Consider the following 13,591-nt stretch of genomic DNA (forward strand, 5'->3'; position numbering starts at 1 on the left):
GCTAGAGGGGGGTCGGCATTATACATGGGTGCGCACTATACTCAAGAAAATATGGTACTCATTACTTGAGTGGAGTGCTCAATTCTGGCAAAGTTCTGGTGTAGTTGTGGGGCAGGTCGGGTGTAGTTGCCCGCTAGGTCAGGCAAGTCCTGGAACAGTCCATGTTGATTGTTATGCCATCAATCCAGGAGAGAGGTGTTAAAGTATAAGAAGAAAATGTAGTCATACTTCCACACTGCCACTGCCGTTCCCATGCACTCCATCAAGGACATCAACACTCAACCAATATCATTAACCTTAAGGCAAAAGACAAATCAATCATCAACTCATCACGGAAACAGTAAACCAATCAACTTATCTGGTGAACAATAAGCCAATCATCAAGTCATCAGGTAAATATAACAGTTATTAACCTAGCAGGTAATAAGTCAACCAATCATTAACATAGCAGGTAAACAATAAACAAAATTGTCAACTCAACAAGTAAACAGTAAACCTATCTTCAACTCATCAGGTAACTATAACAGTTATTAACTTATCAAGTAAACAGTAAGCCAATTGTCGACCCATAAGGTAAACTTAAAACCAATTATCAACTCATCATGGAAACAGTAAACCACACAACAACTCATCACGGAAACAGTAAACCACACAACAACTCATCACACAAACAGTTAACCAAACAACAACTCATCACGGAAACAGTAAACCAATCATCAACTCATCACGGAAACAGTAAACCAATTATCAACTCATAACACAAACTGAAAACCAAATATCAACTCATCACGGAAACAGTAAACAAATCATCAACTCATCACGGAAACAGTAAACCAATCATCAACTCATCACAGAAACAGTAAACCAATCATCAACTCATCACAGAAACAGTAAACCAATCATCAACTCATCACAGAAACAGTAAACCACACAAAACACAGTAAACCAATCATCAACTCATTACAGAAACAGTAAACCAATCATCAACTCATCACGGAAACAGTAAACCAATCATCAACTCATCACGGAAACAGTAAACCAATTATCAACTCATCACGGAAACAGTAAACCAATATTCAACTCATCACAGAAACAGTAAACCAATCATCGACTCATCACGGAAACAGTAAACCAAACAACAACTCATCACAGAAACAGTAAACCAAACAACAACTCATCACGGAAACAGCAACCCAATCATCAACTCATCACATTAACAGTAAACCAATCATCAACTCATCACGGGAACAGTAAACCAATCATCAACTCATCACGGGAACAGTAAACCAATCATCAACTCATCACGGAAACAGTAAACTAATTATCAACTCATCACGGAAACAGTAAACCAATTATCAACTCATCACACAAACAGTAAACCAATTATCAACTCATCACACAAACTGAAAACCAATATTCAACTCATCAAGGAAACAGTAAACTAATGATAAACTCATCACGGAAAAGTAAAGCAATCATCAACTCATCACACAAACAGTAAACCAATCATCAACTCATCACAGAAACAGTAAACTAATCATTAACTCATCACGGAAACAGTAAACCATTCATCAACTCATCACGGGAACAGTAAACCAATTATCAACTCATCACACAAACTGAAAATCAATATTCAACTCATCACGGAAACAGTAAACTAATTATCAACTCATCAGAGAAACAATAAACCAATCATCAACTCATCACGGAAACAGTAAACTAATTATCAACTCATCACGGAAACAGTAAACCAATTATCAACTCATCACACAAACAGTAAACCAATCATCAACTCATCACAGAAACAGTAAACCACACAAAAACTCATCACACAAACAGTAAACCAATCATCAACTCATCACGGAAACAGTAAACCACACAAAAACTCATCACACAAACAGTAAACCAATCATCAACTCATCACACAAACAGTAAACCAATCATCAACTCATCACACAAACAGTAAACCAATCATCAACTCATCACGGAAACAGTAAACCAATTATCAACTCATCACAGAAACAGTAAACCACACAAAAACTCATCACACAAACAGTAAACCAATCATCAACTCATCACACAAACAGTAAACCAATCATCAACTCATCACACAAACAGTAAACCAATCATCAACTCATCACGGAAACAGTAAACCAATTATCAACACATCACAGAAACAGTAAACCACACAAAAACTCATCACACAAACAGTAAACCAATCATCAACTCATCACGGAAACAGTAAACCACACAAAAACTCATCACACAAACAGTAAACCAATCATCAACTCATCACACAAACAGTAAACCAATCATCAACTCATCACACAAACAGTAAACCAATCATCAACTCATCACGGAAACAGTAAACCAATCATCAATTCATCACGGAAACAGTAAACCAAACACTCACAGTTGAAACATTGAACATGACATTATACAGGTCGGAACACTTGTAAGATAATACAAGTGAGAATTCAAGGACAGGCAAGGCATCTGTTGATCTCGGGTTTTCATCCTGTATTTACAACATGTAACTTTCCCATCTTGGCATACTATCGTGACCATTAATCTGGGCCAACTTAAACCCTTTCTTGACACAAGTCCAGGATCATGCATCAGATCTTCTCATTCTTCAAGTAGTCTGGACATCAAGTTTGGTTTGTGTTTGTTGTTTAACGTCACACTCAGCAATATTCCAGCTATATGATGGTGGTCTGTAAATAATCAAGTCTCAACCAGACAATCCAGAGATTGATATGGATCATGAGCATTGATCGACACAATTAGGATACAATGACATGCATAAACTAGTCAGTGAGCCTGACCACCCGATCCCGTCAGTCGCCTCCAACAACAAGCATGGGTTGCTGAAGACTAATTCTAAACCTGATCTTCACAGATGTTAGAGTATTGGGAGTATTATTGTCATTACATTGAACTGACACTAACAGCTACATCTAAACTATGAATAATACTGGTTTAGTTAATAGAATGGCTTCAGTTGTTGAACTGATGTTGCATTACAGTTCTAATTCCAAATAACATAGTCTTGGTCATGTGAAGCACTAAAGATAACACTAAAGATCACACTAAAGATCACACTATAGATCGGACTATAGATCACACTAAAGATCACACTGAAGATCACACTAAAGATCAAACTATAGATCACACTATAGATCTCACTATAGATCGCACTATAGATCACACTAAAGATCACACTAAAGATCACAATAAAGATCACACTAAAGATCACAATAAAGATCACACTGAAGATCACACTATAGATCACACTATAGATCACACTATAGATCTCACTATAGATCGCACTAAAGATCACAATAAAGATCACAATAAAGATCACACTGAAGATCACACTATAGATCACAATAAAGATCACACTATAGATCACACTATAGATCTCACTATAGATCGCACTAAAGATCACAATAAAGATCACAATAAAGATCACAATAAAGATCACACTAAAAGCAAGAAACTAAACGAACAAAGTAATCTTAACTACACGTGTACACAAAAGTGACATAAACAAAAGTTATCCACATAATGCTTTCCAGAAAAATCTTCTGGTTGAATGCTAATTCAAGTACACTCATACAAACCCATATTATGAAGTCTCTGTTTGGCTAGACGCATCATACTCTCTTAACAACAACTTTGGGTAGTACTAAAAACACTTGTACACAGTCAATAACTTTTTTCTTACTTTCAAGCAGAAAAAGTAACATCTAAAAAATTTTAAATATCAATCTCATTCATTTGGTAACATTTTACAGATATTATATACCGTAGAAACTTAAGGGACTTAAAACTAAAAATACTTGACAGGATGGGGAGCTCTTATTAAAGGCAAGGGGAAAATATGTTTTCAGAGATCGAACTGCAGTTAACAAACCTAGTTGAACGTCGATGAACTTAACTTTTTTCAAAGCTACGTACTTAGCAAATATAACTGTAGTTATAACTTAGAACACAAGCACATAAGGAATGTCATATAAGTTTTCATGTTTTTTGCTGGGGATAAAATGCATATTTGCATAAAGTACCCCTCCAAAATATTCAAAACCCAATTACTTTCAATTAATTCACGCACAGAAATGCATGCATTTGATTAAAAACAGCATGTGTCAATACCCAACAGAGGTAATTTCCTAAACACAATTACGTGCTAATTTACTTTCCGAGTCAAGCAAATAATACTTAGAGTGAGTGAGTGAGTTTGGTTTTACGCCGCTTTTAGCAATATTCCAGCAATATCACAGCGGGGGACACCAGAAATGGGCTTCGCTCACTGTACCCATGTCGGGATTCGAACGTGGGTCTTTGGTGTGACGAGCGAACGCTTTAACCACAAGGCTACCAGACCGTCCCAACATCATGTGACCTACATTTGCCAACGCATCTTCATCGTCCTCCCTCTCGGGTGGGTTTTCCTCCGTCAGAGATTTGATCAGAGTCGCGATTGACTTCTTTACGGTGTAGACCTGGCGAACAGAAATAGAAATATTAAACATTTACACAAATTCAGGATGGAACTGGATTTGAACCCACAATTGGCACTTCCAAAGGGAAGCAACTCTGCAGTGCAATACAAGACCTGGGACCACTGGGCTACACATTCTACTTGCACAATTTAAGGTGAGGTAAAAATGGTATTTGAAACGTCGCATTCAAGATTATTTCACTTACATGCACATGTGTGTGTGTGGTGTTTGTGGCTGCTTGTACTAGTCCGGACTAAAAACAATTTTATAGTGCCAGCCCACTGAGATACCATGCCGCAGTTAAACCCACTCAGACACAGTATACTGTTTCCAAGCCGACCAGTCCTTGTTTTATCCCCTCAATCCCGAGCGCCAGGCAGGGTAAGAACAAGTACCATCTGTTAACATGTTTTGGAATGATGTGGATGGGGATTAAACCACGACATTCAGCTCCGGGCAGGGGATCTGTCCACTACATCATGGAAGCGGTCCGATGTAATACGATCAATGTGAGTAGCTGTCAAGAAAATATCACCTGTTCCAATGAGCAGTTCTTGTAGACTCCTACTCTGAGTATGTGGTTGATGTAATCGCAGATCTTGTTGTCAAACACTATAGACTGGTTCTGGAAGTTACCCTGGAAACACATCACATGATCAGTTACCATGGCAACTTAAAATATAACAATGTAAATGATTAGTTACCCTGGAAACAAGTTACATATTTGACATAAATCATATGACTCACCAGTTTGAATATTCATAAATGGCATCTCTTTAGTTGAATAAAGAAAAACACCATAATTTTAGAAAGAATTTCTACTTCCCTATGTAAACAAATTATCTTCCCGCAAATATGGACCAGTTAATACATGTTGTGGGGTGTACAATTTGCATTTTTTTAAGTGTGACCTTGATTTTTCTTTCACATTTTCAACTGTTGGAATAATGAAGAATAATACCAGCTACTGTTACCTAAAAACATCATGATGACTTAAAGAGAACCTTGTTTTTCTTACTATTCCTTATTATCATCAAAGAAACCGGTACCTTTAATTTATCAGCCTTTTAAAAAGGACCTTAAGACAATTATGATTTAAAGTTAAAGTCAAATTTCAAAAAAGCATTGCAAGACGTAGATCTGCCTTTACTTGTAGATCTCTGTAAACTTCCTCCACCATCAACTCACCGAAGTGTATTCCACAAGTGTGTCAAACAACTGCACTATAAGTGGCGCCGTTTTGTCCGAAATACTTGAATACAATATATTGAGGAACCTTGTTGTCTCGGCAACCAGATTCACTGACTTGATATTGTCTGGTTGTTCCCTGAGGTAGTTCTGGAGTCCTTTGTGTTGATTGTCGCACATGAGTCCCAGCACACGCAGCACCAGCTCAATGAAACCATCGTCCTTGAAGTCCAGCTCCTCCGACATGGAGATGGCAGCACTAGTCAGCTCCTGCAGCTCCTCCTCGTCCATGTCCTGGGAAGAGTGAGTGAGTGAGTGAGTGAGTGAGTGAGTGAGTAGGGTTTAACGCCACTTTTAACAGCATTCCAGTTATATCATGGCGTGTCAGCTTAATGTGAGAAAAAACGAATGAAGTGATGCAGATCACAGACGTTTACCGCTTCAGTGAAACCAACGAGCACAGGTATGGTGCTGCCAAACCTAGAAACTTAATCGGGGCGAACCGGGATTCGAACCCATAATCATAGGCATCTCTGCGCAGCGAATCGTGGCACCTTAGACAACTGGCCCACCGATGCCCGGAGTGAGTGAGTGAGTGAGTGAGTGAGTGAGTGAGTGAGTGAGTGAGTGGGTGGGTGGGTAGGTTTGTGGGTGAGTGAGTGAGTGAGTGGGTGGGCGGGCGGGGCGGGCGTGCGGGCGAGTTGGATTTAATGCTGCTTTGGGAGTATCGCCCAAAGTTACGCAGGTAAAACCCACGGCCACAGTCCAGACAAACCTACAAACATCATAGGCAGATCCAAATGTAGTATGTTGTAGGCTGTATAACTATCTGACAGAGGACGCATCCCTTTCAAATAATGCTCGATCCGCCCTTGAACATAATCAAGGCAGGATTCAAACCACAATCAAACACTTCTATTACAGCCAGGATGCCATTAAAGGAACTTGATTTAACTTGCAATAGGCGCATGTTGACATGACATGCATCTTGGTCCCTCAAATGAATCAAAATTTAGATGCATGAACTCTGAAGTCGTCACACATTTCACACATTTCGTAATATCATAATTAAAAAGTAAATAGTAAGGATTAGTTCTACTTACAGAATCGATTTAATAAAACACTGCACAGCCATCAAAAATCGTAATTGAAATTCTGAACAGGGCGTGTCTTTGCTTCATACTTTCTGTATAGGAAAATCATAGGGAGCTATAGCTACAGCTGTATATATAGAGCTGTAAGTCAAGCGCTTTTCTTATCGCGATGTTCATTGGCCAGATCATACATATCCATCCAATCACGAACAGTATCGTTTTGATACGTTGTTATGCCTTGTCCGCCATTTTTTAGTTCTGTCATTGATGTATTGACTTTTGCCATTGACTTATTACATTTCTTTGGTCCAGGTTATTTTTTGTGACATGTGGATGAATAATGCTACCTCCAAGAACTTGTGAAGCAACAAGTGACTCTACCTCTATTTTGATGTCCACCTCTTCGAGCGGGGCCACCTCTGACTTCTTCTTAGACTTGATCTTGCTGACCTCCATCTTGGGCGGTGGGCCACCGAGCCCATTCATGGAGTTGCCGTTGACAGCGACCTTGGGGGGGCCCAGTCCCTGGGGGATCATCAGGGTGTGTCCCCCCATCCCCCCACTCATCCTACTGGCTCGGCTGATTGGCCGCTTCATGGAGCCACGAGACCCCATCTGTAGAATCAACAACAGTCATACAAGCTTGTATCATTTCAGACTTATAAAGCGGGAGTTTCTTAAAATATTAACACATAGAAGATTTAAATTAATATTAAATACAGATCTAGAAGCTCACAAACAAAGTCATGGATTGTCTCTGAAGTTATAAAAGTTTCATACCCGGGAAATGCGTTATTGTGAAAAAAACACAGAGCTCCAGATAAGTTGCGTATCTGCGTAAAATATGCATCAGAAATGCAGAAATATGCAGTAAAATCAAATCCAAGCGTATCAAATATGCAACGAACATTACAGATATATGCTACAAAAATAAAACTAGTGCGTATCATCAAAATATTGTGAAGCAACCCTGCGTATTCGATTAGCAAATCAGCAACTTATTTTGAAATTATAAACGGGCATTCTGTCAACCTTGCCAAACTCCACGATGACAGTTACATCATGATCATTTGCCATCACACTTTCGTGTGGAAGTATCGTGGTATTTTTGAGTCCTATAAAGCTCTCAAACCCATATATCACCAGATTGCAGGGACTAGATGAATAGTGTTTTTAAATATTTAACTTAAATACCCACATGTGTAAAAACTAGTGGGTAAGAGAAATTTGAATACCCAGAAAGAATTACTGATACCCAATGATTGTAAAATGCATGGGTAAAATACCCACAACACCAAAAGCTTATCTGGAGCTCTGAAACATTTGTTTGCTTGTTTAATGCCACACTCTGCAATATTCCAGCTATACGATTGCACCTGTGAATAAGGTTCACAACAAACATGTTTTCATGACACATAGCTTTAGAGACAATCCAAGGAAGAAATGTAAAGAGAAAGGTTTAAGTTTGTACCGGATTCCGCATGTTGACCATGGAATGTTTGGCAAGAGATAACATAGATCCAAGCTGGTTGGCCATCATCAGGTCCTACAAAACACACGGTAAGCAAAGATTGTGCACACAGGGGCATATAGATACCAAAGCCTAGGAGATATAGAACACGGTAGAACACATATAGAACACTGGGACGATACACCAACTGTGCGATCTGATACGTATCACGATACCTTGCTCACGATCCGATACGTATCACGATACTTGCATGTGCTCTTGGATGGCCAAATACCTTGCACACTGATGATTTACAGATGGCAGTGTCAAGTATGGCACAATGGATGAAAATATTTACACATTCACTCCTCATTTTCACTAGTAATTAGTGTTTGGTGCAACATTTATCAAAGAATACATTTAAGGTAAGAATCGATACCTTTTACCTAGTGTGTGATTGTGATCGATACTTGTATCAAGAAGTAAAAACTAGCAATCCACTGATGTATCGGTGCATCGTCCCATTACTAGAACGCAGGTACATAAACACAGATACATAGGTTTCTGGAATGCCCAAGGGACGCAACTCTGCACATCAAACGCCTTAAACGACTGGGCCACCCGTGCCCCAGGACATATAGAACACAGATACATAAACCTAGGACATATAGAACACAGATACATAAACCTAGGACATATAGAACACAGATACATAAACCTGGGACATATAGAACACAGATACATAAACCTAGGACATATAGAACACAGATACATAAACTTAGGACATATAGAACACAGATACATACACCTAGGACATATAGAACACAGATACATAAACCTAGGACATATAGAACACAGATACATAAACCTGGGACATATAGAACACAGATATATAAACCTAGGACATATAGTGAGTGAGTGAGTTGGGTTTAACGCCGCTTTTAACATTATTCCAGTTATATCACGGCGTGTCAGCTTAATGTGGGAGGAAAGCCCCAAATGATGCAGGTCTCAGACGTTTACAACTTCGGTGAAACCCTAGAGCACGGGTATGGTGCTGACAAACCTAGAAACATAATCGGGGCTAACCCGGGATTCGAACCCACAATCATAGGTTTCTGGCGTGCCCAAGGGACGCAACTCTGCACAGCGAATCGCAGCGCCTTAGATGACTGGGCCACCCGTGCCCCCCAGGACATATAGAACACAGATACATAAACCTAGGACATATAGAACCCAGATACATAAACTTAGGACATATAGAACACAGATACATAAACTTAGGACATATAGAACACAGATACATAAACTTAGGACATATAGAACACAGATACATAAACTTAGGACATATAGAACACAGATACATAAACCTAGGACATATAGAACAGATACATAAGTATAAGTATACATAAGACGCTGATCGGACAAATGACCAAATATTATGACATACACATAGACATTATTATATTATTTTACTTGAAGAAATGGAAAAGTAGCATTTACTATTTCAACATGCATAATCATTGTGAATATGAATGGTGAAAGATATTAGAGGAGAGTAAAAAATTATTAATTATCATTAAGACAAAGTTACCAGTACATTATAATTAGTTTGACCACACAAGTAAAATATCAATTTTATTTAAGTGAAGTTTATCAATATATTGATGGTAAAAGAAGGTTCATCCATGCCCAAAACCTCTTATAAAGAGAAAGTTGGACTTAACGCTGCTTTGAACAGTTTTTCAGTTATATCATGGCGTGTCAGCTTCATGTAGAAGGAAGGTGTAAGGTGATGATAACCCTAACTGTTCACCACTTCGGTGAAACCCACGACCTTGGTGCTGACAAACCTAAAGTGGACAAACCAGGATTCAAACCCAGGTCACAGGTTTCTGGCACATCCAAGGGACACAACTCACTGAACTGCAACACCTCAGACAACTGGGCCATCCACCTCTAATTAATAAACAAATTAGCCCCCCTGTCGACATCAGTACCTACCATGCCCTTGACATTGCCGGCCTTCATGGCCTTCTGAAGGGCCTTAGTCTGGGCCACCATCTCCTCAACCTTTGCGGTGTGCATCGCGTGAAGGAGGCGTCTGAAACAACAAGGAAGGATCAGAAAACACAGATCCACATAAAAATTTAACAAGGAAGAATCAGAGAACACGGATTTACCTGCATATTTCTATCTGTGAGGCAATCTTATTAAAATCAGATATCAGTTCCGGCAATGACTAATACAAAGATCTGAGGACATCCCATTATGGGACACGTAAAAACGACTTTTCATCTGACCAATCAGGGCGTTGCTTACCAGATCAGTAAAGTGACAACCAGAATGTTCTTTCTTATCATGTAACCTTAAAAATTTAACACAGGGTTTTTCGAACGACAGTTACACGCTTTAGAAGGAATCTATACAATCTAGGCCGTCTATTAACAATTCCAGAATGTTTTTTTTGTTCAGTTTTCAAATATATAATCAAAGATTTGTAAAATATGTTTCGAAGCATAGTCGCCAGTTTGAAACTAGTGCCTTAAAGCACAAGAAAGATGTCTTCTGACAGTAGTTACTATGGTCTTTTGGTATGACGTGGCAAGGGGATGAAATCACCGACCTTCCACTCTCTGGGAAGACTCTCTATCCACTACACAACAGAATAGGGCTGTCCAACTTTACTACCTGGGTACCCACTCTCCTATTACCCGACCCTACCCGGGTACCCGCTGTAGGTCTCAAGTGATAGGTACAAACTGTCCGATTAGGAAAAGATTGACCATAGCCCTGGCAAAATGTATTTAGAGACACGTATAAAACGATCTGGTCATGCATACACTGAATTTGACTGAAGCTTTATCTTTATTCAAACATATGAAAGTTAGTGCGTTGTCAGAAAGAAACATTAGTGACTAGATAAGTTTTGTCATTAACCAATATATCACGTGACTAACCATAGGTACCCCAGTCCTACATAGTACCCATGAGGGCTGTAACGAATAGACAATGAGGTGAATACGATTCGTATCATGAATATAGGGTAGCGAATACGAATATTAATTCACGAATACAATAATAAGTCAGCAGGTGATGTATTATTTGTCATATTCAGCATGTTCAGTGAGGCAACAACAGCATAAATTATTTGACATGGTTTGTTAATTATTAATATATTACTAATATATTATTAATATATTATTAATATATTATTCATTTATATACTGCACTTATCCAGGTACTAGTATCTGCTCAAATGCGACAGGGACCAATGACCACGATACTGTCAAATTAAATAGTATAAGAGTGTTGTCTTTTGAAGAAATCTATGCATAAAATATGTTCTTATGGGTATTTGTTTATGTAAATGCATATGCTTGCATATTCATAAATATTCTATTCTAGTGGCCACGAACAACGAATTCAATTCATGAATGGATACGGTTCCATTCACCGAATACGCGAGTGAATCGTAACAGCCCTAGTACCCATCCGACCCGAGTACCTGAGTACCCGAGTACCCAAGTACCCAAGTACCTTGTCCCAGCTCTACAACAGAAGTGATCAGTGTGAGACCTAGTTGGTGGGTTGCTGCCATTCCCGAGGGAGTTCTACACTTACATATAATTTCCTGTTGGGAGGGGAAGGTTTGGAGGAGGGGAGAGATCACAGGTCATGTCCCTCGAGGTCTTCCCTGTATTTACTGCCTATACTTCGTCAAGAGAAAAATATTTTTTTCATGAAGTAATTCTTAAATATAAACAAACTTACTTCTCCCGTGTTGCTACGCTGGATAGCTGCATCCGGGTCTTGATGGCGAAGAAGAAAGTTTCCTCTCGAGTGCCGGTGAAGTAGGCGATCAAACTCATCTGAAACAACAGAGACCAACCTCTCAAGAAACAGGCTTAGTCATCACAATACATTGCTTCATGTCACAACAGATTTCATGACATTAGGAACAACTTGTATCTAAAATAAAGACTCTGGATACCGTCTTCGACATAATAAACGCCCCGCTCTAATAAGTGCCCACGGCGATATTTGCAAATGTATTGGCTAGTGAACAATCCTGGTTAGCACCCCTTCCGATTGATCAATGTACACAACACTTATTTATTTGTGTATAATACGCACTCGTGTGTTATATGCACCCTTAATTATAGGCAATTCAATTCTGGAAAAATATATGTGTCGTATATAAACATTTCAGGCTGTCACCAAAATAATATTCTAATTAGAGCCTCCTATTTCTAATTTTGAAAGCGCCCTGGGTGCTTATTACGTCGAATACGGTACTCCTTTTCTCAAACAGTTGAAAAACATCTAGTTTATGAGTTTGAGAAACAAGATTTCATTGTATTCCAATTGCATGGATCAATGCTCATGATGTCAATCACTGGATTCCTTTTCTCAAACAGTTGAAAAACATCTAGTATATGAGTTTGAGAAACAAAATTTCATCGTATTCCAATTGCATGGATCAATGCTCATGATGTCAATCACTGGATTGTCTGGTCCCTAATCTATTATTTACAGACCGCCATCATATACTGTATTCGACATAATAAGCGCCCAGGATGCTCTCAAAATTAGAAACAGGGGGCTCTTATTAGAATATCATTTTGGTGAAAAAAAACAGAGTTGAAAGGTTGTAAATTTCGTGGATTATGCTGACAGCCTGAAATGTTAATATACAACAGATATATTTTTCCAGAATTTAATTTCCCATAATTAAGGATGCATATTACACACGAATTACACAAGAATAAATAAATCTTGTGTGAAATTGATCAATCAGAAGGGGTGCTAATTGGGATTGTTCACTAGCCAATATATTAGCAAATATCGCTGTGGGCGCTTATTACGTCGTATACGGTAACTGAAATATTGCTGAGTGAGGCATTAAACAACAAACAAAACAAATTACCATTGCACAGCAAATTGCGGCATCTCAGCCACAGTGCCCATGTGCGAAAGAGGCTTGTCAAGTTAGCTCACCTGCACTGCGTAGTTGCCCCCAAACAGTAGCGCCGCCAGGAAGGCCAGTAACTCCCGTATGATATTGTCCTGGGGCCGAGACAGATGGTTGAGTGTGCTCTCAATCACATTGTAGGAGTTGAGAGCGAACTGGACCGACTCGATCACCTTCAGCTGCCTATGCAACAGTAGCAGAATGTCAACAAGACTTACCAATATTGTCTGATGCAATCATCATGTCATGTAACACACAAAAGCCTTAAGCCTACTACAGATTGGGATTTCAATGCTAGACTGAACCACTGACACTCTTTAAGTGTGTTTCATACCAGTCATGTGTAACATGCAGATTACGACTTGGATTGGTTTTC

The 13,591-nt window shown here is 39.0% G+C and overlaps 1 protein-coding gene across 1 annotated transcript in view; it reads right to left on the reverse strand.

The window, feature by feature from the left end:
* Positions 1-13,591, reverse strand: part of LOC139449114 (inositol 1,4,5-trisphosphate-gated calcium channel ITPR2-like) — a 164,825-nt gene that overhangs the window by 26,279 nt on the left and 124,955 nt on the right. Inside the window, exons 50-58 of the mRNA XM_071230598.1 lie at positions 13,242-13,398; positions 12,015-12,112; positions 10,245-10,344; positions 8,262-8,336; positions 7,172-7,405; positions 5,697-5,990; positions 5,044-5,145; positions 4,413-4,508; positions 66-149 (exon numbers count right to left, since the gene is read on the reverse strand). Coding sequence (XP_071086699.1) covers positions 66-149; positions 4,413-4,508; positions 5,044-5,145; positions 5,697-5,990; positions 7,172-7,405; positions 8,262-8,336; positions 10,245-10,344; positions 12,015-12,112; positions 13,242-13,398 — 1,240 coding nt within the window. The remainder of the gene's footprint in view (positions 1-65; positions 150-4,412; positions 4,509-5,043; positions 5,146-5,696; positions 5,991-7,171; positions 7,406-8,261; positions 8,337-10,244; positions 10,345-12,014; positions 12,113-13,241; positions 13,399-13,591) is intronic.

Source organism: Haliotis cracherodii, unplaced genomic scaffold (genome assembly GCF_022045235.1).
Source record: "Haliotis cracherodii isolate W230 unplaced genomic scaffold, xgHalCrac1.p SCAF_7, whole genome shotgun sequence".
In the NCBI taxonomy this organism is placed as follows: domain Eukaryota; kingdom Metazoa; phylum Mollusca; class Gastropoda; order Lepetellida; family Haliotidae; genus Haliotis; species Haliotis cracherodii.